The sequence below is a fragment of the Molossus molossus genome, unplaced genomic scaffold, assembly GCF_014108415.1.
Source record: "Molossus molossus isolate mMolMol1 unplaced genomic scaffold, mMolMol1.p scaffold_m16_p_20, whole genome shotgun sequence".
In the NCBI taxonomy this organism is placed as follows: Eukaryota; Metazoa; Chordata; class Mammalia; order Chiroptera; family Molossidae; genus Molossus; species Molossus molossus.
The window spans coordinates 12239801-12261263 of record NW_023425356.1 but is presented as its reverse complement, the minus strand read 5'-3'; the positions used below and the strand labels follow the sequence as shown (position 1 = coordinate 12261263).

Below are 21463 nucleotides of genomic sequence, written 5' to 3'. Positions count from 1 at the left end.
TTATTTATGTTTACCATCTCATCTACTTTTTGAAATATTTTTCCTACAGTTATGCAGAAGGCATGGAGGGAAAGAAATCCTTTAGCTCGAATCAAAGCAGCCTACCAAGCTTTAGAATTAAACAATGAGTAAGTTTGAAATATATGGAAAATAAGTTTGTTTTGAAGGGATGCAGGCTGATGTTTAATGTTTCCTTTTGTCCCTAAGACACTTGAGTCATTAGCAGTCTCCTTTCTCTTTTTGCATACTAAAGACAAAATTTGCAGTGTTCACTGACATATATATTTTGCTTCTGAAAGTGTAAATTTATTTATGCTTTTGAATAGAAATTATGCTAGAAATACTTTTTAAATGGAGAATGCTGATCTAATTGGTGATAATACTTGATAGTTAACGAGTACTAAAATACTGTGCCACTTGTTTTAATTTTGTTTTTCATTTAAAGCATTCATTCAGCCCTGTGAACTTTAGTTTCTAATGGGATGGGAGGCATGAGATGGGGATTCAGAATAAGTAAAATGTAATTCTAACTTATTTTTTTTTCATGTTAACAGCATTTATTTTTTATAGCTCTTTGTATTAACTTTATATTTTGAAAAGACAAAATGTAAAATCATAAGTCAACTTAATATTTAAATGAGACAGAGCAATAAGTATTAATCTAATACTAAATAAATGCCAAGAGTAAAAATATGACCCCAGTTGGGATTAATCAAGGTATGCTTCCTGAATAATGTGAACTTAGCATTGTCCCCTGTATCCTTCCTCTTTCCCACTCCCCACAGATATATTATCCTTATTAAGAAGACCTTCCCAAGGCAGAACAAAAATGACAGTGTAGGGAATTTCAAAAGCAGTAAATCAACTTTATTGAAACTCTGGAAGCTAATAAAAAGTTTATAACAACCTGGAGAATGCTTAATCAATTAAAAAAAAAAGCTGACTTTCTTAAGAAAGCTTTGTGATGTTTTCACTTGTAATGGCCCCATACCCTATTCCCTAGCTCATTGGTAGCCTTGAAGACAGCAGTTCTATACATATCCTGGAAGTAGGTTTCTACTACCAGAAGAAGTAGAATGGACTTTATTCTCAAAGAATTGTGGTTGAGCCCTGGCCAGTTTGGCTCAGCGGTTGAGTGTTGGCCTGTGGACCAGAGAGTACCAGTTTTGGTTCCCACTAGGGGCACGTACCACCAAAAAAAAAGAAGAATTGTGGTTGTTTGTTTGGACCTGTCTGGTGGCTCCCTTAAGGACCAGCTCAAGGGACTTGCCTTTATTTAGGTTAATTCAAAATTCTCCTAGCACTGACACAACATGGGGTGGGGGTGGGGTGAGACATTTGTTTAAAACATTTAAAGGCAAATACATTAGTCCCTGCTGCCTGTGGCAAGGGATAAAATTTGGGGCAAACAATAGACAAATAATAAAGTTTTGGAGGAAAGGCTAGGGAATGTGATACTTTAGAAATAAAGATTTTGAAAAGCTCCTGCATATTCCTGGAAATCTAAAAGGCCTCACACATACCCAAGGTACATGCTTAAGAAGGCCCTAAGCTCTTTGTCTAACTTTCAGATTCTGTACAAACAGAAAGCGAAGGCCAAGGCAGAGTTGTAAACTGCCTGACTAAATGTTGAAGGTATGCCCCAACACACACACACACACACACACCTCATGTGCAAAGTCTTTTTTTTTTTTGTTCCAGGTGTTTAAGGCAATCTCTATCAAGTCATTGGCTCACCACTAAGTTAAAGGAACAGAGACTTCACTGGTTGGTTACACATGATAGAGAATACAAACTTTACAAAATTGGTTCAGAAAGTCATTGAACAAATAAACAACTACAACAGCAGCAGCAACAAACCTTGGGGAAGAGAAGAAATCTGATTTCTAGAGTTTCCAGATTATGTTCAAAATTCCCAGTGTTCAAGCAAAAATCACAAGACATGCAAAGGAACAAAATATGCCCCATACACAGAAAAGAAAGGAAATGAGTAGAAATTGTCCTTTAGGAAGCCTAGACTTGTACTTTCTAGACAAAGTCTTTAAATCAACTGTTTTATTTTTTAAATTGATTTGAGAGAGAAAAAGAAGGAGAGAGAGAAACATTGATATGAGAGAGGAACATTGATTGGTTGTCTTCTGTACACACCCCTACTGGGGATCGAATTCGCAACCTGGGTATGTGCCTTGACTAGCAATTGAACTGGCAACCTTTTGGTGCTCAGGACAGTACTCAGCCAATTGAGCCACACCGGCAAGGGCTAAATCAACTATTTTAAATATGCTGAAAGGAGTAAGGGAAACCATGTACAAAGAACTAAAGCAAACCAGGAGAATTATGTCTCACCATTAGAGAATAGGTAGAAAGATATAGAAATAATTAAAAGGAACTAAATCAAAATTCTGGAGTTGAAAAGTACAACCAAAAGAAAAAATTTCTATATGGGTTCAGCAAAAGATTTGAGCAGGCAGAAGAAAGAATCCGTAAACTTGATTTAGGTCCATCAAAATTGCCTAGTCTGAGAAGAAACAAAAATTAAGGAATGAAGAAAAATAAGCAGAGCCTAAGAAACCTGTGATACACTATTAAGCATACCAATCTATGTATAATGGAGTCCCAGAAAGAGAGGAGAGATAGGGGCAGAAAGAATATTTGAAGAAATAATGGCTGAAAAGATCCCTAAAAGGATGACAGACATGGATCTACATATCCAAGAAGCTTAATGGACCCCAAATATGATATACTCAAAGACAGCCACAGTAAGACATTATAATCAAGCTTTCAAAAGCCAAAAACACGGGGAAATTTCTGAAAGCAGCAAGAGAGAAGCGACTTATCACGTATAGGGATCCTCAATAAGATTAATGGGCTCAGCCCGTGTGGCTCAGTGATTGAGCATTGACCTATGCATCAAGAGGTTGCTGGTTCAATTCCCTGTCAGGACACATGCCCAGGTGTGGGCCAAATCCCCAGTGGAGGGCATACAGGAGGCGGCCAATCGATGTTCTTGCTCATCAATGTTTCTATCTCTCCCTCTCCCTTTCTAAAATCAATACAAAGAAAAAAGAATAATAAAAAAAAAGATTAATGGTTAATTTCTCATCAGAAACCACAGAAGCCAAAAGGCAGTATGATGACAGTCAGAATTCTGAAAGAAAGAAAAAAAAACAACTGTCAACTAAAGATTCTATAATCCAGCATACCTATCCAAAAATGAAGGAGAAATTAAGAGATTCCCAGATGAACAGACACTGAAAGAATTCATTGCTAGTAGACCTGTCCTACATGAAATGCTAAAAGGAGTTTGTCAGGCTGAAATAAAAGAATACTAGACACTTTTGACTCCACACAAAACAATAAAGAAAACCAGTAAAAATAATTACATAGGCAAATATAAAAGTATTAATGTACTTTTAGTTTGCAGTTCTTTTTACAGTTGAAAAGACAGCTATGTAAAAGCATAATTATAAGTCTATGTTGATGGACGTACAGTTTATAAAGATGTAATTTGTGACCGTAACAACACAAGGGGTTGGGGGAGAGCAAAGTTTTGTATACTATTAAAACTAAGTTGGTATTACTTCAAGCTAGATTTTTAACTATTAACTACTAAGAAATAACTAAAAAAGATGATAAAAGAAATAAGAAGGGAATCAAAATGGTATACTAGAAAATAGCTAATATAAAAAAAAAAAACTAATACAGGAAATGAGGGCAAGAAAGAAAGGACATATAGAAAACAAATAGAAAAATGCAGGAACAAGTTATTTCTTATCATTAATTACTTATATGTAAACATACCAAAATTTATGAGATACAGCAAAAGCAGTGCTCAGAGGAAAATTTATAGACATAAACACCTACATTAATAAAAAGAAAGTTCTCAAATCAATAATGTAACTTCATATCTTAAGGAATGAAGAGCCAACTAAACTTCAAGCAAAAGGAAGAAAGGAATAAAGATTAGAATGAGATAAAGTAGAGAATAGAAAAACAGTAGAATCAATGAAACCAAACATTTTTTTTTTATCCTCACCCAAGGACACTTTTTGCATTCATCTTCAGATAGAGTGAGAGGGAGAAAGGGAGGAAGAGAGACAGAGAAATATTGATGTGAGAGAGACACATCAACTGGCTGCCACCCACACAATCCCAACTGTTGCCAGGGATCCAACCTTCAACTCAGGTACATGCCCTTGACCAGGAATTGAACCCACAACCCTTCAGTTCATGGACTGACACTGTAACCACTGAGCCAAACCAGTCAGAGCAAAGGTTGGTTTTTTGTTTTTTTATCTTCACCCGAGAACATGTTTTAATTTTTTTGTTCAGATAGAGTGGGAGGGAGAGAGAGAAACATCGATGTGAAAGGGACACATTGAGTGGCTGCCACCTGCACAACCCAACCAGGGCTGGGGACAAACCGCAAATGAGGTACATGCCCCTAGAGGTAACCAAACCCGGGCCTCTTGGGACCACAGGCTGACGCTCTAACTGCTGAACCAAACTGTCCAGGGCCAAAGGTTGGTTTTTTAAAAGACAACAAAATTGATAAATTTTTAGCTAGACTAACCAATGAAAAATAAAGAAAAGACAGAATACTAAAAATAAGAATGAAATTGGGGGCATTACCACTGACCTTACAGAAATTTAAGAGATTATAAGAGAATGCTATGAACAATTATGTGTCAACAAATTAGATAACTTGGATGAAATGGAACAGATTCCTAGAAATATACAAACTACTAATACTGACTCAAGAAGGAATAGAAAATATGAACATACTTATAAGTTAAGAGATTGAATGAGTCATTTTTAAACTATCAAATAAAAAAAGCCCATGACTAGATTACTTCACTAGTGAATTCTATCAAGCACTTAAAGAATTTATGCCAGCTCTTTTCAAAGAAATAGAAGAGGACATAACTCTTCCTAACTCATTAAAAATATTTAAAACAGCCCTGGCCAGTTTGGCTCAGCAGTTAGAGTGTTGGCCTGCGGACCGGAGAGTCCCGGGTTGGGTTCCCGCTGGGGGCACGTACCTTGGTTGCAGTTTGTCCCTGGCCCTGGTTGGGGTCATGTGGGTGGCGACCACTCGATGTGTCTCTCTCATATTGATGTTTCTCTCTCTCTTCCTCCCTCTCTCTCTCCTGTTCTATCTGAGGATAAGTGCAAGAATGTCCTCGGGTGAGGATAAAAAAAAAAAGAAAAAGAAAAATCAATAAAGAAAAATTAAAAATATTTAAAACATTTTTTATTTAAAAAAAATTTTTTTTTTAAATTTTGGTATGTGCCCCTAGCAGGAACTGAACTCAGGACTCTCTGGTCCACAGGTCGATTCTCCAACCACTGAGCCAAACTAGCCAGGGCAACATTTTTAATTTTTAATTTACAGTTGACATACAATATTATATTAGTTTCAGGTGTACTACCCTGTGATTAGACATTTATATAACTTACAAAATGGTCACCCTGATAAGTCTAGTACCCATTTGACACCATATATAGTTATTACAATATTATTGACTATTCCCTATGCTATACTTCACATTCTCATGTCTATTCTGTAACCACCAATTTGTACTTCTTAATCCCTTCACCTTTTTCACCCATTCCCCAAACCTTTCCCATTTGGCATCTGTCGTTCTCTGTATCTATGAGTCTGTTTCTGTTCTGCTTATTCATTTATTTTGTTTTTTAGATTCCATGTATAAGTGAAATCCCTAACTCATTCTATGAGGCCAGTATTACCCTATACCAAAACCAGACAAAGACATCACAAGAAATGAAAACTACAGACTAATATTTGTTATGAATACAGATGCAAAAATCCTTAACAAAATGCTAGCATACTGGTCCTGGTCGGTTAGACTCAGCGGATAGAGCGTCAGTGCATGGACCAATGAGTCACAGGTTTGATTCCGGCCAAGGGCATTTACCTCGGTTGCAATTCGTCCCTGGCCCTGGTTGGGGTCATGCAGGAAGCAGCCACTCTATGTGTCCTTTTCACATTGATGTTTCTCTCTCTGTGTCTCTCCCTCCCTCCCACTCTATCTGAACAAAATGGAAAAATGTCTTCAGGTGAGGATACAAAAACAACAACAAAATGCTAGCGTACCAAATCCAGCAGCATATTAAAAAGATTATATGTGATGGCCAAGTAGGATTTATCTCAGGAAAGCAAGGGTGGTTCACTATATGAAAAATCAGTCAGTGTACCCCCCACATGAATAGAACAGAGAACAAAAACCACATGATCATCTACTGATGAAGAAAAAGCCTTTGAAAAAAATCCAAGACCATTTTATGACAAAAACACTAAAAGAAAACAGAATGGAAGGAAATTTCTTGCAACTGACAAAGGACATCTGTGAAAAACCCATAGCTAACTGCATTTTTTTCTTTTTATTAATTTTTTTTTATTACAGATGCCCCTCCTTTTCCCATCTCTAACTGCATTAAAAAAAAAATCCTCACCTGAGAATATTTTTCCATTTATCTTCAGATCCAGTGGGGGAGGGGGAGAGTAATATCGATGTGAGAGAGAGACATTGATTGGTTGCTTCCTGCAGGACCCTGACCTGGACTGGGACCAAACCACAACTGAGGTATGTGCCCTTGACTGGACTTGAACTTGTGACTCTGATCTGCGGGCCATTGCTATAACTGCTGAGCCAAACCAACCTGGGCTGCACTTTTTTTTTTTAATCTTCACCCGAGGATATTTTTCCATTTATCTTCAGATAGAGTGAGAGGGAGAGAGAGAGAGAGACAGAGAGAGAAACATTAGTGTGAGAGACACATCGACTGGTTGCCTCATATATGACCCTGACCAGGGCTGAGGAATGAACTGCAACCAAGGTACATACCCTTGACCGGAATCGAACCCTTTGGTCTGCAGTCCAATGCTCTAACCGCTGAACCAAACTGACCAACGCTCTAACTGCATTTTTTTTTTTTATCCTCACCAGAGGACTTCTTTTTATTTTTTGTTCAGATAGAGTGAGAGGGAGGGAGAAAGAAACATTGACATGAAAGGGACACACTGAGTGGCTGACTCCCGCATGACCCCAACCAGGGCCAGGGACAAACTACAACCGAGGTACATGCCCTTAGTGGGAACTGAACTGCAGGCCGAGACTCTAATTGCTGAGCCAACCTGGCCAGGGCTCTAACTGCATTTTCAATTATAATTATAAAAGACTGAAAATTTTCCCCTCTAAGATCAAGAATAAGGCAATAATGTCTGCTCTTGCTACTCCTTTTTAACATTGCACTGCAGGTATGAGCCAGTGCAATTAGACAAGAATAAGGGGGGAAATGGCTTCCAAATTGGAAAAGAAGTAAAATTATCTTTGTTCACAGATGACATAATCTTATATGCAAAAATCTTAAAAAAATACACACACACACACACAAATAAACAAGAAAAACTATTAGAGCTAATAAATGAGTTTAACAAAGTTGTCTGAGATAAGATCAACATATAAAAATTAGTTGTTGCCCTGGCCGGTTTGGCTCAGCTGTTGGAGCGTTGGCCTGTGGACCAGAGAATCCCGGGTTCAGTTCCTGCTAGGGACATATACCAAAAAAAAATTTTTTTTTAATTGTATTTCTATACACTGGCAATGAACTATCTGAAAAGGAAATTAAAACAATTTCATTTACAGTAGCATCAAAAATATTAAAATAGCCCTGGCCGGTTTGCCTCAGCCGTTAGAGCATTGGCCTGTGGTCTGGAGAGACCCAGGCTCGGTTCCCGTTAAGGGCATGTACCTCAGTTGCAGTTTGTCCCTGGCCCTGGTTGGGTCGTGTGGGTGGCAACCACTCAATGTGTCCCTTTCACGTCGATGTTTCTCTCTCTCTCTCTCTCCCTCCCACTCCATCTGAACAAAATATCGAAGAATGTCCTTGGGTAAGGATAAAAAAAAAAAAATTAAAATACTTAAGAATAAATTTAATCAAGGAGGTGAAACACTTGTACACTGGAAACTGCACAGTATTGCTGAAAGAAGTTAAAGAAGATCTAAATAAATGGAAAGACATCCCATGTTCATGGATTGGAAGACTTAATATTGTTAAGATGGCAGTACTCCTCAAGTTGATCTACAAATTCAATGCAATTCTTATCAAAAGTTCAATTGCAGCCCTGGCCAGTTTGGTTCAGCGGTTAGAGCGTCGGCCTGCGGTCGGGAGAGACCCGGGTTCGGTTCCCGCTAAGGGCACGTACTTCGGTTGCAGTTTGTCCCCGGCCCTGGTTGGTCGTGCGGGTGGCAGCCACTCGATGTGTCCCTTCACATCGATGTTTCTCTCTCTCTCTCCCTTCCTCTCTCTCCCTCCTACTCTATCTGTACAAAAAAAATGGAAAAATATCCTCGGGTGAGGATAAAAAAAAAAAAAAATTAAAAAAAAAAAAGTTCAATTGCTATTTTTGCAGAAAGGACGAGCTGATTGTAAAATTCAATATGGAATTGCAAGAGACCTCAAATAGCCAAAACAGTATTGTAAAAGAAGAACAAAGTTAGAGGACTCCTGATTTCAAAACTTACTGTGAAGCTACAGTAATTAAATCATAAGGATAGATTAATTTAGTCCAGTGTAACGTGATGAAGAAATCTCTGTTGATTAGTGAAATTATTATATACTTCAAATTAGGGTATTAGTTGAAGGATGCTGAAATGGTATAATTTGCATTTTCCACATCTGAAAGACCCGTCTTGTCCTCAATCTGTTTATTGCTATCTTAACATTACTTTTGTTCATGCCTGCCTTGTACTTTTACCAATAATTTCTTGCCTGTTGTAATGCAAACCATATATGTAACTTTAAATATTCCAGTAGTCACATTTAAAAAGTAAAAAGAAATAGATGAAATAAATTTGAATAATATATTTTATTTAGCTATATTCAAATTGTTAAAATATTTGAACATATATTCAACATTTAAAAAAACTGTTAATGAAGTATTTTACATTCTTCTAAGTCTTCAAAATTCAGTGTGCGTTTTTACACTGACCGTATACTGACTGGTGTGTGTCTCAGCCTGAACTAGACACATTTCAAATGCTCAATAACTACGTGAGGCCAATGACCACAATTCTGGACAATCTAGGCTTAGATAAACAGAATTTAGTACATTGTCTTCAGAAGAGATGTGAACTAGTTATTTCTGGGAATAGAAAGAAAACTTTGTTTCTCTTTTTCTGCCCCCAAACACATTAGTTTATCTTACTAGCCAGCTTTTGACTTAAAGGATATAAAGAGAAATCTGTGTTTTAATGGGGTAAGGAAAAGGAAATGTTTTGCATGGGTGTGATAAGTGAGAGTAGGAGTGTAGGAGGAAAGACTATCCCAGATTAAGGGATATTTTGTTGCAGTACTATTGTGGCTAAGTCCAAGAGGATGCCTCAGCACAAAGAGGGAATACTCAGTGTAGGGGAAAAGGTCTGATCCTGTGTTTCTGAGTCAAAAGGTAAAGGTGCCTAGTTGGACATGGGACTTTCTTCTCAATGGTTACTGTCTTTTATACCTCCATTATTCCTTAGATGGATATTACAAAGTATATGATGACTAAGAGCAGGTGTGACCGCTAGAGTGCATAGTCCCTTGAACTACTGTTCAGATACTTCTTTTTATTTTTTGTTCAGATGGAGTAGGAGGGAGAGAGAGAGAGAAACATCGATGTGAAAGGGACAAATCGAGTGGCTGCCACGCGCACAACCCAACCAGGGCCAGGGACAAACTGCAACTGAGGTACATGCCCTTAGCGGGAACCAAACCCGGGTCTCTCTGGACCGCAGGCCAGCGCTCTAACTGCTGAGCCAAACCGGCCAGGGCAGATAATTCTTTATATATCTTCTTTTCTCCCCTCTTCCACAAAAGAAAAATATAGGACAAATGGTCAGAGAATGGATACAGAAGTAAAAATGATAGAAAATAAATAGAGGAAAATAAAGATAGGAAAGGAAAAAAAATTGTGGAAACAAGACATAGAGAATATATCAGTATTCCCCAATAAATTAAAATGTTGAATAAAGTCCAGCTGGTGTGGCTCAGTGGTTGAGCATTGACCCATGCACCAAGAGGTCGCCAGTTCAATTCCTGGTCAGGGCACATGCCCAGGTTGTAGGCCAAATCCCTAGTTCGGGGCATGCAGGAGGTAGCCAATCAATGTTCTCTCTCATTGATGCTTCTATCTCTCTCTCTCCCTCTCTGTTCCTCTCTCTTTAAAATCAATAAAGAAAAAAAATTTGAATAAAGTTGGTTTTATTCTTCAAGAGATGGAACTTGTAGAGAAAGGTAGGGAAATATGACATAGAGCAAAGTGACATACCCAAGAGAATATACTTGCTTTACTGTTTTACTTAAAATGGTCTTGCTTTCTTTATAGCTGTGCCACTGCATATATTCTACTGGCTGAGGAAGAAGCAACAACTATTGTAGATGTTGAAAGGTTATTTAAACAGGCACTGAAGGCAGGAGAAATGATTTATAGGCGGTCACAGCAGTGCCAGCACCAAAGTCCTCAGCATGAAGCCCAACTGAGTAAGCAAGTTTGAACTAATTTTTACCTGTCTTTTAGTTCCTGCAATTGGCTCTTTTATGTTTAAAATACAAAACAACAATAATAAACTTAATACTTAGAGATTAGCTACTTTTCCTAAGAGATAATTAATCTATTCATAATATCTACAAGCCAGAAAGACAGAAGTACGTATTAGTTAGAGAATGCTTGTGGAAGGGAACAGATCTACTTTGGTTATTGAGAAATGTGCTGCTCTAAGACTTAACAGTAATATATTTCATGTGAGAATTGGGCTGGTCATTGGAGAAACACAATTCAGAAAAAACATGAGCCTTCTGGTAATGGTAAGTAGCTATTACCTTTATTCTCACCCTTACCCCAAGCAATAGTAGAGGGACATCAATTGGTTTGCTCTTCAGACTTGTATGTATCTCCATATAGTGTCAGGGAGTGGCTGCTTTAGCACAAAACCAGCCTTGGCATGGACTCTTTCTTTATTCAATTTTTCTCTGGTGTGTTTGAGATCATATGGGCCATAGCAACTGAGGTCCTTTCTTTCCACTTATAGAGATACTCTCCCAGTTATAATTGAGACACTTTTACCAAAGATGTTAGAATTTGTTGTGCTGCTGCTGCCTCTGGTTTTTTTGTGACCAGAGTGTTTTAGTTTCGTGATTTTAGCAGATAGTGGACAATAAATTGAAATATGTTTACATAATGCACTATCTTGTAGCAGTTAAGTTATAAATCTTTTATTTATGGAAATTAAAATTTGGGTAATGTTTTCTCTCTAACTAAATATTAATGTATTCAGTATAATTTCATTAATACTTGTTACAACACAACTGTAGGAATATAATTTTGCAGTCTGGAACTAATGAAACTGCATCTGTAAAAATGTTATGCCATTTATCCTTGTATAATTTTAAATATGGTTATGAGGTGGTTACAGAAACATTTATTACTTTTTCTAGAAGTAGTTTTATAGTTTACTAGTTACTAGCTACCATGAAAATTTTATTTTGAAAATATTTTATCAGTTAAAACAATAGAGAATATTAAAATAGATTATTTATGCAGAAAATTAAGATAATAGGTTAATGTTATTTCTTCCTATTAATGTATGTTTCTTTTATGTTAATATTAAAATGAATTTATTAAGTATTATACCAATTACTTTGTATATACTGTTATCAAGTTACTTATTGTTAGAGGCAAAAGTAACTCTCTCTCTCTCTCTATATATATATATGTGTGTGTGTGTGTGTGTGTGTATTAAGCTTTTAATATAAAAAAAATTTTCAGCCCTGGCTGGTTTTGCTCAGTGGTTAGAGCGTCAGCCCATGGACCAGAGAGACCTGGGTTTGGTTCCCACTAAGGGCACGTACCTCGGTTGCAGTTTGTCCCTGGCCCTAGTCGGGGTTGTGTGGTTGGCAATCAGTCGATGTGTCTCTCTCACATTGATGCTTCTCTCTCTTTCTTCCTCCCTCTCTCCCTCCTGCTCTATCTGAAGATAAATGCAAAAAATGTCCTCAGGTGAGGATGAAAAATAAAATTAAAAAAAATCTTCAAACATATATACAAATAGAGCAGTATAAGGAACTCTCATTTAATGTTCATTACCCAGATACAACAATCATTAATATTCTTCCATTCTGACACAATCTAATTTTAAATAACCTTTTAGAATAAGCAAATAAAATTAATGGATATGTTTTTTTTTTAATAAAATTAATAAAATTTTAGAGAGAGAGGAAGGGAGATGGAGAGAGAGATAGAAACACTGATGAGGGAAAACATCGATTGGCTGCCTCTGGCATGCCCTCCACTGGGGATCAGGCCCACAACCTGGGCATGTGACCTGACCAGGAATCTAACTGGTGACCTCTTGGTGCATGGGTTGATGCTCAACCACTGAGCCACACCGGCCGGGCAATAGATATGTTAGTGAAATAGCAAATCATAATATAAAAATGATAGCTGTGTTTGTTTTTTAAATAGGGAGAGATACAAATGTACTGGTATATACTAAAAGAAGATTGGCAATGTGTGCAAGAAAATTAGGAAGAATAAGAGAAGCAGTGAAAATAATGAGAGATGTAAGTGAATTTGATGATTGGACCTTTATATTTTTCAAAAACTAAAAATGTCTTATGAGTTGCCAATTATTTTAATATAGAATTACTGTCTTTTAATTGGTAGTTTTAATGAAAAGATACTTATTTAATATGCATACATTTCTTAAGGGTTGAGTCTCCACAGTTTTGTTAAGTAACAAAAGAATTTCTATTTTAATTAATCTGATTCAGCTCTATTGAATTCCTTTGCTATAATTTTAATCTTTTTTTTCCTTTTACTATGCAGTTGATGAAAGAATTTCCTCCTCTTACTATGTGGAACATCCATGAAAATCTCCTAGAATCACTTTTAGAGTTACAGGCCTATGCAGACGTTCAGGCAGTCCTAGCAAAATATGATGGTGAGTGATATTTGTCTTAGTTGATAGCATAGTTATCATAAATGTGATAACTTAAATAATCATAAATGTGATCCTTTTCTAGTATTTCTGTGATTTTCTCTTACCAGTCAATATTTAGAATCCATAGGGACAAGTTGCTATTAAGAACCTTCTAAGGAATGCAAATTAAAACTACAATGAGCCAAGCCAGTGTGGCTCAGTGGTTGAGCATTGACCCATGCACTAAGAGGTTGCCAGTTTGAGATTCCTGGTTAGGGCACATGCCCAGGTTGTGGGCCAAATCCCCAGTTGGAGGCATGCAGGAGGCAGCCAATCAATGTTCTCTCTCATCAGTGTTTCTACCTCTCTGTCCCTCTCCTTTCCTCTCACTAAAACCAATAAAGAAAGAAAACTAAAAACAAAACAAAACACAAAAAACTCCACAATGAGATACTACCACACACCTGTCAGCAAGGATGTGAAGAAAAGGGAACCTTCATGCACTGTTGGTGGGAATGCAGATTGGTGTAGCCACTATGGAAAACAGTATGGGGGTTTCTCAAAAAATTAAAAATGTAACTGCCTTATGACCCAGTGATTACACTTCTGGATATATATCCGAAGAAACCAAAACAGCCCTGGCCGATTTGATTTAGTGGTTAGAGCATCTGCCTGAAGACTGAACGGTCTCGGGTTCAATTCCGGTCAAGAGCATGTACCTGGGTTGCAGGTTCGATCCCCAGCCCCAGTCGGGGTTGTGTGGGAGGCAGCCAATCTATGTGTATCTCTCTCACATCGATGTTTCTTTCTCTCTCCCTCCCTTCTGCTCTCTGAAAATCAACTGAAAAATATCCTCGGGTGAGGATTAACAAAAAAAAGAAAAGGAACCAAAACACTAATTTTTAAAAAAATCCTCACCCGGGGATATTTTTCCATTTATCTTTTGACAGAGTGGGGTGGGGGTAGGGGTGGGGAGAGAAACAGAGAAATATCAACGTGAAAGAGACATATTGATTGGCTGCTTCCTGCACGACCCCAACCAGGGTCGTGGACCAAACTACAACCAAGATACGTGCCCTTGACCGGAATCGAACCCATGACTCTTTGGTCCACAGGCTGATTCTCTAATCACTGAGCAAACTGTCCAGGGCACCAAAACATTAATTTGAAAGAATATATGCATCCCTGTGGTCACTGTAGTGTTATTTACAATAGCCAAGATTTGGATTTAACCCAAGTGCTGATCAATACATGAATGGATAAAAAAAACTGTGGTATATAGCTATGGTAATAGACTACTGCTTGACCATAAAAAAGAATGAAATCTTAACCATTTGCGACAGTATGGATGGACCTAGATGGTATCATGTTAAGAGAAGTCAGTCAGAAAAGTAAAATACCATATGATTTCACTTATATATGGAATCTAAAGAACAAAATAAATGAACAGAATTGAATCAGACTTATAGATATAGAAAACAGACTGCCCAAGGGGAGGGGAAGGGGAGTTGAGGGACTAGGTGAAAAGGGTGAAAGGATTAAGAAGTACAAGTTGGCACTACTTCATAAAATAGTCAGGGGATATAAAGTACAGCATAGGAACTATAGTCAATCAAATAGTAATAACTATGTATGGTGCCAAATGGGTACTGGAAATATTGGGGAGAACACTTTGTAAAGTATATAATTGTATAGCCACTATGCTGTGCATCTGAAACTAATACAACAGGTTTAAAAAAGAATCTTCTAAAGATTTTGAGAGTATTACGCTAAGTAAAATAAGACAGAAAAAGTTGAGGACCATATGATTTTACTCATATGTAGGATATAAAACTAAAAGCAATAAATGGACAAACAAACAAAAATCATAGACACAGACAGTAGTATAGTGGTTACCAGAGGGAAAGGGGGTTGGGAGAGGTAGTAAAGGATAAAGGGTATCAAATATATGGAGATGGAAGCAGATTTGACTTTGGGTGGTAAACATACAATGCAATGTATCAGTGATGTATTATAGAATTGTACACTTTAACCTGTAAGTCGCTGTGGCTCAGTGGTTGAGCATTGCCCCATGCACCAAGAGGTCGCCAGTTCGATTTCCAGTCAGAACACATACCCAGGTTGTGGGTCAGATCCCCAGTGGGGGGCATGCAGGAGGCAGCCAATCGATGTTCTTTGTCATCGAAGTTTCTATCTCTCTCTCCTTCTCCCTTCCTCTTTCTCTCTAAAAATCAATAAAGGAAAAAAAAATTAAAAATAAAATATAAACCTACATAATTTTATTAACCAATGTCACCCCAATAAATTTATTATTTAACTTATTGATAATTAAATAATAATCTTGTAAATAATCTTATAAAATAATCTTCTTTATCAGAAAATTTGGAAGCAAAAACCTGTAAGCCCTGGCTGGTTTCATTCAGAATTTATAACATCAACTCGCAGACCAAAGAGTCTAGGATTTGATTCCCAGTCAAGGGCACATACCTCGGTTGCAAGTTCAATCCCTGGCCCTGGTCAGGGTCATACAGGAGGCAACCAATTGATGTGTCTTTCACATCAATGTTTCTCTCTCTCTCTCTCTCTCTCTCTCTCTCTTTCTCTCTCTCCCTCTCTCTGTTTAAAACATCAATGGAAAAATATCCCCAGGTGAAGATTAAAAAAGAAAAAAGCCTGTAAGGAGGATTCTGTTAAGATTTTTTGTTTACTGAGTACCTGATGTGAGTGAGGCATTTGGTATACAGTGGTGAACAAAATGACATGGACTTAGCTCTCATAGGATTTGAAGTTTAGTGGAACAGACAGACAAATGAATAGCAGTTATATTGAAACATGGTGTGTTAGGTGAGATAATTGGAAAAGTATGGGGTTCTGTGCACATAGGATGGTACCTCATTTGTTTTGGAGTGTCAGGGAAGGCTAACAGAAGTTGTTTAGAAATATGTATAAGAGTAATTCAGAATAACATCTTTTAATTAATTTGTTTTTTGCATTTATATTCAGATAGAGCGTGAAGGAGAGAGAAACATCAATCTGAGAGAGACACATCGAGTGGTTGCCACCCACACGACCCCAACGAAGGCCGGGGACAAACTGCAACCAAGGTACGTGCCCTTAGCGGGAACCAAACCTGGGACTCGGTCCGCGGGCCGACGCTCTAACCGCTGAGCCAAACCAGCCAGGGCAAGAATAACATTTTTATAATGCTTTTTAGTTACAAAGTATAATTTATCTCATCTGATATTTATAATAATCTTGCGAGGTGGTAGGACAAGTATTTTTACTATCTCCAGTTAGTAAATAAGGAAATTGAAGTTAAAGAAGGTTAAGTAATTGGGTAATGTCTTCCAACTAGTAAGTGGCAAGCCTGAACTTAAATCCATGTATTCCATTTCTTTGTTTACTAGTCTTCCAATAGTAATATGTCAATATATTGGCTATTGTTTTTATCCTCACCCGAGGACATTTTTCCATTTTTTTGTTCAGATAGAGTGGAAGGGAAAGAGAGGAAGAGAGAGAGAAAAATTGATGTGAAAGGGACACATCGTGTGGCTGCCACCCGCACGACCCAACCAGGGCCGGGGACAAACTGCAATCGAGGTACATGCCCGTAGCGGGAACCAAACCTGGGTCTCTCGGGACCACAGGCTGACACTCTAACCGCTGAGCCAAACCAGCCAGGGCTTGGCTATTTTTATTATTGTACTATAACAGTGCAAATTTAACACAAATGGAGTTGGGAGAATTTTTTTTTTTTTTTTTTTTTTTATCCTCACCTGAGGATATTTTTCCATTTTTTTGTACAGATAGAGTGGGAGGGAGAGAGAGGAAGGGAGAGAGAGAGAGAAACATCAATGTGAAGGGACACATCGAGTGGCCGCCACCCGCACGACCAACCAGGGCCGGGGACAAACTGCAACTGAAGTACGTGCCCTTAGCGGGAACCGAACCCGGGTCTCTCCAGACCGCAGGCCGATGCTCTAACTACTGAGCCAAACTGGCCAGGGCGAGTTGGGAGAATTTTTACGAAGCATAGCCTTTCACCTCATTCTGAGTGAGGCATCAGCTTTTATTTTTGTTTTCTTCTTTTTTTATCCTCACCAGAGGACATTTTTCCATTTTTTGTTCAGGTAGAGTGGGAGGGAGAGAGAGGAACAGAGGGAGGGAAACATCGATGTGAAGGGACACATCGAGTGGCTGTCACCCGCACAACCGACCAGGGCCGGGGACAAACTGCATCCGAGGTACATGCCCTTAGCGGGAACCGAACCCGGGTCCCTCAGGACCGCAGGCCAACGCTCTAACCGCTGAGCCAAACCGGCCAGGGCAAGGCATCAGCTTTTAAAGCCAAGCTGAACACATCCTAACTAGCATCATGTTTCTAATCACATCATTTCACTATAAGAGAACATAACAGTCATTTATTCACACTTGTTCATTTGTTTGTTTGTTTTTCTTTATTGATTTTAGAGAGAGAGGAAAGGAGAGGGAGAGAGAGGTAGAAACAACAATAAGATAGAACATTGGGTGGCTGCCTCCTGTATGCCCCCACTGGGGATTTGGCCCACAACCTGGGCCTGTGCCCTGACCAGGAATCAAACCGGCAACCTCTTGGTGTGTGGGTTCATGCTCAACTGCTGAGCCACACTGGCCAGGTCACACTTGTCCATTTGTAAGTTCTTACTCATTAGCTTGGGAATCCCCATGACTTGGCAGGTTTGAAATGTGTTACACTTGGAAAGAGAAGTTTATTTCTTTTAAACATCTGGAATGCTTAGGAAGTGCTTCAGAATAGTGTGGGCTCATGGAGAAATTTATGACAAATCCCTTCCATATGTAACTTATCAGATGCATGGTCTGCTTATGATGAACACGCTTAGGAACTGAATATAAAATAGCAGATAGGACCCGATTCATTAAAACTAAAATAAAACTAACAATTTAGATATGTTTCTGTGTTTTCAGTTATTTTTATGAGTCCCCAGTTTTTACCACTCTAGAATTCTGAAGTTAAAAGAAAATTACTTGTTTAGTTCTCCATTTGCTGGTATAACTCTAGAATCTAATACTTCAAGGGAATTCTGTGGCCTTACTCTCCTAACATTATTTTGGGCATTATTTTTAAATTATAGTTGATATACAATATGAAATTAGGTTCAGGTGTATAACATGTTTTTAATTGATTTAAAAAAATATGTTTTTATTGATTTTTTTTGTTTTTTTATGTGCCCCTAGTGGGAACTGAACCCAGGACTCTGCTCTGCAAGCCGACACTCCAACTGCTGAGCCAAACCGGCCAGGGCTATTGATTTTCTTTTTTTAGAGAGAGAGGAGAGAGAGATAGAAACACTGATGTGAGAAACATTGATCAGCTGCCTCCTGCACGCCCCCTAATGGAGTGTGAGCCTGCAACCTGGGCACATGCCCTGACCTGGAATCAAACTAGGACCTCTCAGTCCATGGGACCATGCTCAATCCACTGAGCCACACCAGCCGGGCTAGGTGTATAACATATTGATTGGGTATTTATATACCTTATGAAGTAATCAGTATAATAAGTCTAGTACCCATTTGGCCCCATACATAGTTATTACAATATTATTGACTATACTTTCTATGCTATACTTTACATCTCCATGACTAATTTTTTGTTGTTATTAATCCTCACCTGAGAATATTTTTTCCATTGGTTTTTAGAGAGAGTGGGAAGGAGGGAGGAAGGAAGGTGGGGAGAGAGAGGGAGACATTGATGTGAGAGAGACACACCCATCAGTTGTCTCCCACATTCAACCCACTGGGGCCGGGGATCGAACCTGCAACCCAGGTATGTGCCCTTGACTGGGAATAGAACCCAAAATCCTTCGGTAGATGGGCTGACATTCTATCCATTGAGCCACACTGGCCAGTGCTTCATGACTAATTTTATAACTGGCAGTTAGTACTTGTTAATCCCCTTCACCTTTTTTGCTCATTCCCTGCACCCCACTCCTCCCTGGCAACCATCAGTTTGTTCTCTGAATCTATACATTTGTTTCTGGTTTTTTGTTTGTTCATTTATTTATTTTTTTTAGATTCCACATATAAGTGAAAACATACAGTATTTGCCTTTGTCTTATTTCACTTAGCGTAATACCCGCTAGGTTCATCCATGTTGTAGCAAATGTGGCAAGATTTCATTCTTTTTTTATGGTCGAGTGATATTTTATTGTATATACTATGTATGACTTCTTTATCTATTCATCTATCAATATAGATTGATTCCATATCTTGGATCTTGTAAATAATGCTGCACTGTACATAGGGGTGCGTATCTCTTCAAATTATTGTTTTCGATTTCTTTGGATAAATACCCAGAAGCGGGATTGTTGGGTCATATGGTAGTTCTATTTTTAATTTTTGAGTAACATCCATACTGTTTTCCATAGTGGCTTCACTAGTTTACAATCCCAACATTGCACAAGGGTTTCTTTTTTTCCACATACTCTCCAACACTCATTCTTTGTTGTCTTTTTGATAATAGCCATTCTCACAGGTCTGAAGTGATATCTCATTGTGGTTTGATTTACATTTTTCTGATTATTAGTGATATAAGCATCTTTTCATGTGTTTGTTGGCCATCTGTATGTCCTCTTTGGAGAAATGTCTATTCAGGTCTTTTGCCCATTTTAATTGGATTTTAAATGTTGAGTTGTATGACTTCTTTATATATTTTAGACATTAACTCCTTATCAGAGATATCCTTTGCAAGTATCTCCCATTCACTAGGTTGCCTTTTTGTTTTGTTGATGCATTTCTTTGTGGTGCAAAAGCCTTTTAGTTTGATATGGTCTTATTTGCTTAGTTTTGTTTTTATTATTTTTGTCCTAGGAGACATTTAAAATATATATATATATTTATTTATTTTTAATCCTCGCCTGAGGACATTTTTGCATTTGTCTTCAGATACAGTGGGAGGGAGAGAGGGAGGAAGAGAAAGAGAGAAACATCGACATGAGAGAGACACATCGAGTGATTGCCACCCACACAACCCCAACCGGGGCCGGGGACAAACTGCAACCAAGGTATGTGCCCTTAGTGGGAACCGAACCCAGGACTCTCTGGTCCACGGGCCAATGCTCTAACTGCTGAGCCAAACTGGCTAGGGCCGTATTTAAAATATATTGTTAAGAACAGTGTCAAAGAATTTATTGGCTATGTTTTCTTCGAGGAGTCTTATGGTTTTAGGCCTTAAATACATTTTAAATTTATTTTTGTATATGGTGTAAAAAAGTGGTCTAGTTTTTTTTTTATTGCATGTGTCTGTCTAGTTTTGCCAGTGCTATTTATTGATGAGACTGTCTTTATCCCATTCTTGCCTCCTTTGTATAGATTAATTTGACCATATAAGCTTGGGTTTATTTCTGGGCTCTCTATTTTGTTCCATTGATCTATGTATTTTTTTGTGCCACCCAAAACCATACTGTTTTGATTACTATAGCTTTTTAGTATAGTTTGAATTTAGATAGCATAATATCTCCACCTTTGTTCTTTTTTTCTCAAGATTGCTTTGGCTTTTTTTCTTTTCTTTGTGGTTCCATATAAAATGCCATTGGTATTTTGATAGGGATTGCATTAAATCTGTAGATTGCTTTGGGTGATATGGATTTTAACAATATTAATTCTCCCAATCCATGAACATGATCTATCCTCTCATTTATTTGTGTCTTCCTCAATTTCTTTCATTAGTGTCTTATAGTTTTCATAGCAGAGATCTTTTACCTTCTTGGTTAAATTTATTTCTAGGTATTTTATTCTTTCTGATGCAATTGTAAATGGGGTTGTGTTCTTAATTTCTCTTTCTGACAGTTTGTTACTAGTGTATAAAAAATGCAACATATTTCTGAATATTAATTTTGTATTCTCAGACTACTAAATTCATTTATTAGTTCTCTGTATATTTTTGGTGTAAAGTTAGGGTTTATATATATAGCATCATGTCATTTGTAAATAGTGACATTTTTATAACTTCCTCTCCAATTTGGATGCCTTTTATTTCTTTTTCTGTGTGATTGCTATGGCTAGGACTTCCAATAATATATTGAATAAGAGTAGTAAAAGTGGACATTTTTGTGTTTTTCTTAATTGTAGAGAAAAAAATTTTCAGCACTTCATCATTGATTATGATGTTAGCTGTGGTTATCATATGTAGCCTCTATTATATTTAGGTACATTCCCTTCATTCTCACTTTGCTGAGAATTTTTATCATAAATAGATGATGAATCTTTTCAGTGTTTTTTCTATATCTATTGATAGGATCAAGTGATTTTTATTCTTTGTTTTGTTTATGTGGTGTATCACGACTGATTTTTCTATTTGGGACATTCTTTTTTTTGTACATTTTATTTATTTATTTATTTATTTATTTATTTATTTATTTATTTATTTTTTATCCTCACCCGAGGACTTTTTTTTCATTTTTTGTTCAGATGGAGTGGGAGGG

General features: G+C 37.6%; 1 protein-coding gene across 10 annotated transcripts in view; it reads left to right on the top strand.

The window, feature by feature from the left end:
- The window catches only part of ST7L (suppression of tumorigenicity 7 like), a 147031-nt gene that overhangs the window by 24546 nt on the left and 101022 nt on the right, over positions 1-21463 (top strand). For 9 of the 10 annotated variants that reach the window (XR_004960849.1, XM_036271850.1, XM_036271852.1 and 6 more), the window contains 4 exons: positions 50-128; positions 10391-10545; positions 12527-12624; positions 12890-13004. Coding sequence is in view for 9 of the 10 variants with exons in the window: in XM_036271850.1 (XP_036127743.1) it covers positions 50-128; positions 10391-10545; positions 12527-12624; positions 12890-13004 (447 nt within the window). In the remaining variant the exon portion in view is untranslated. The remainder of the gene's footprint in view (positions 1-49; positions 129-10390; positions 10546-12526; positions 12625-12889; positions 13005-21463) is intronic. The other variant, XM_036271857.1, reaches the window with a different exon arrangement.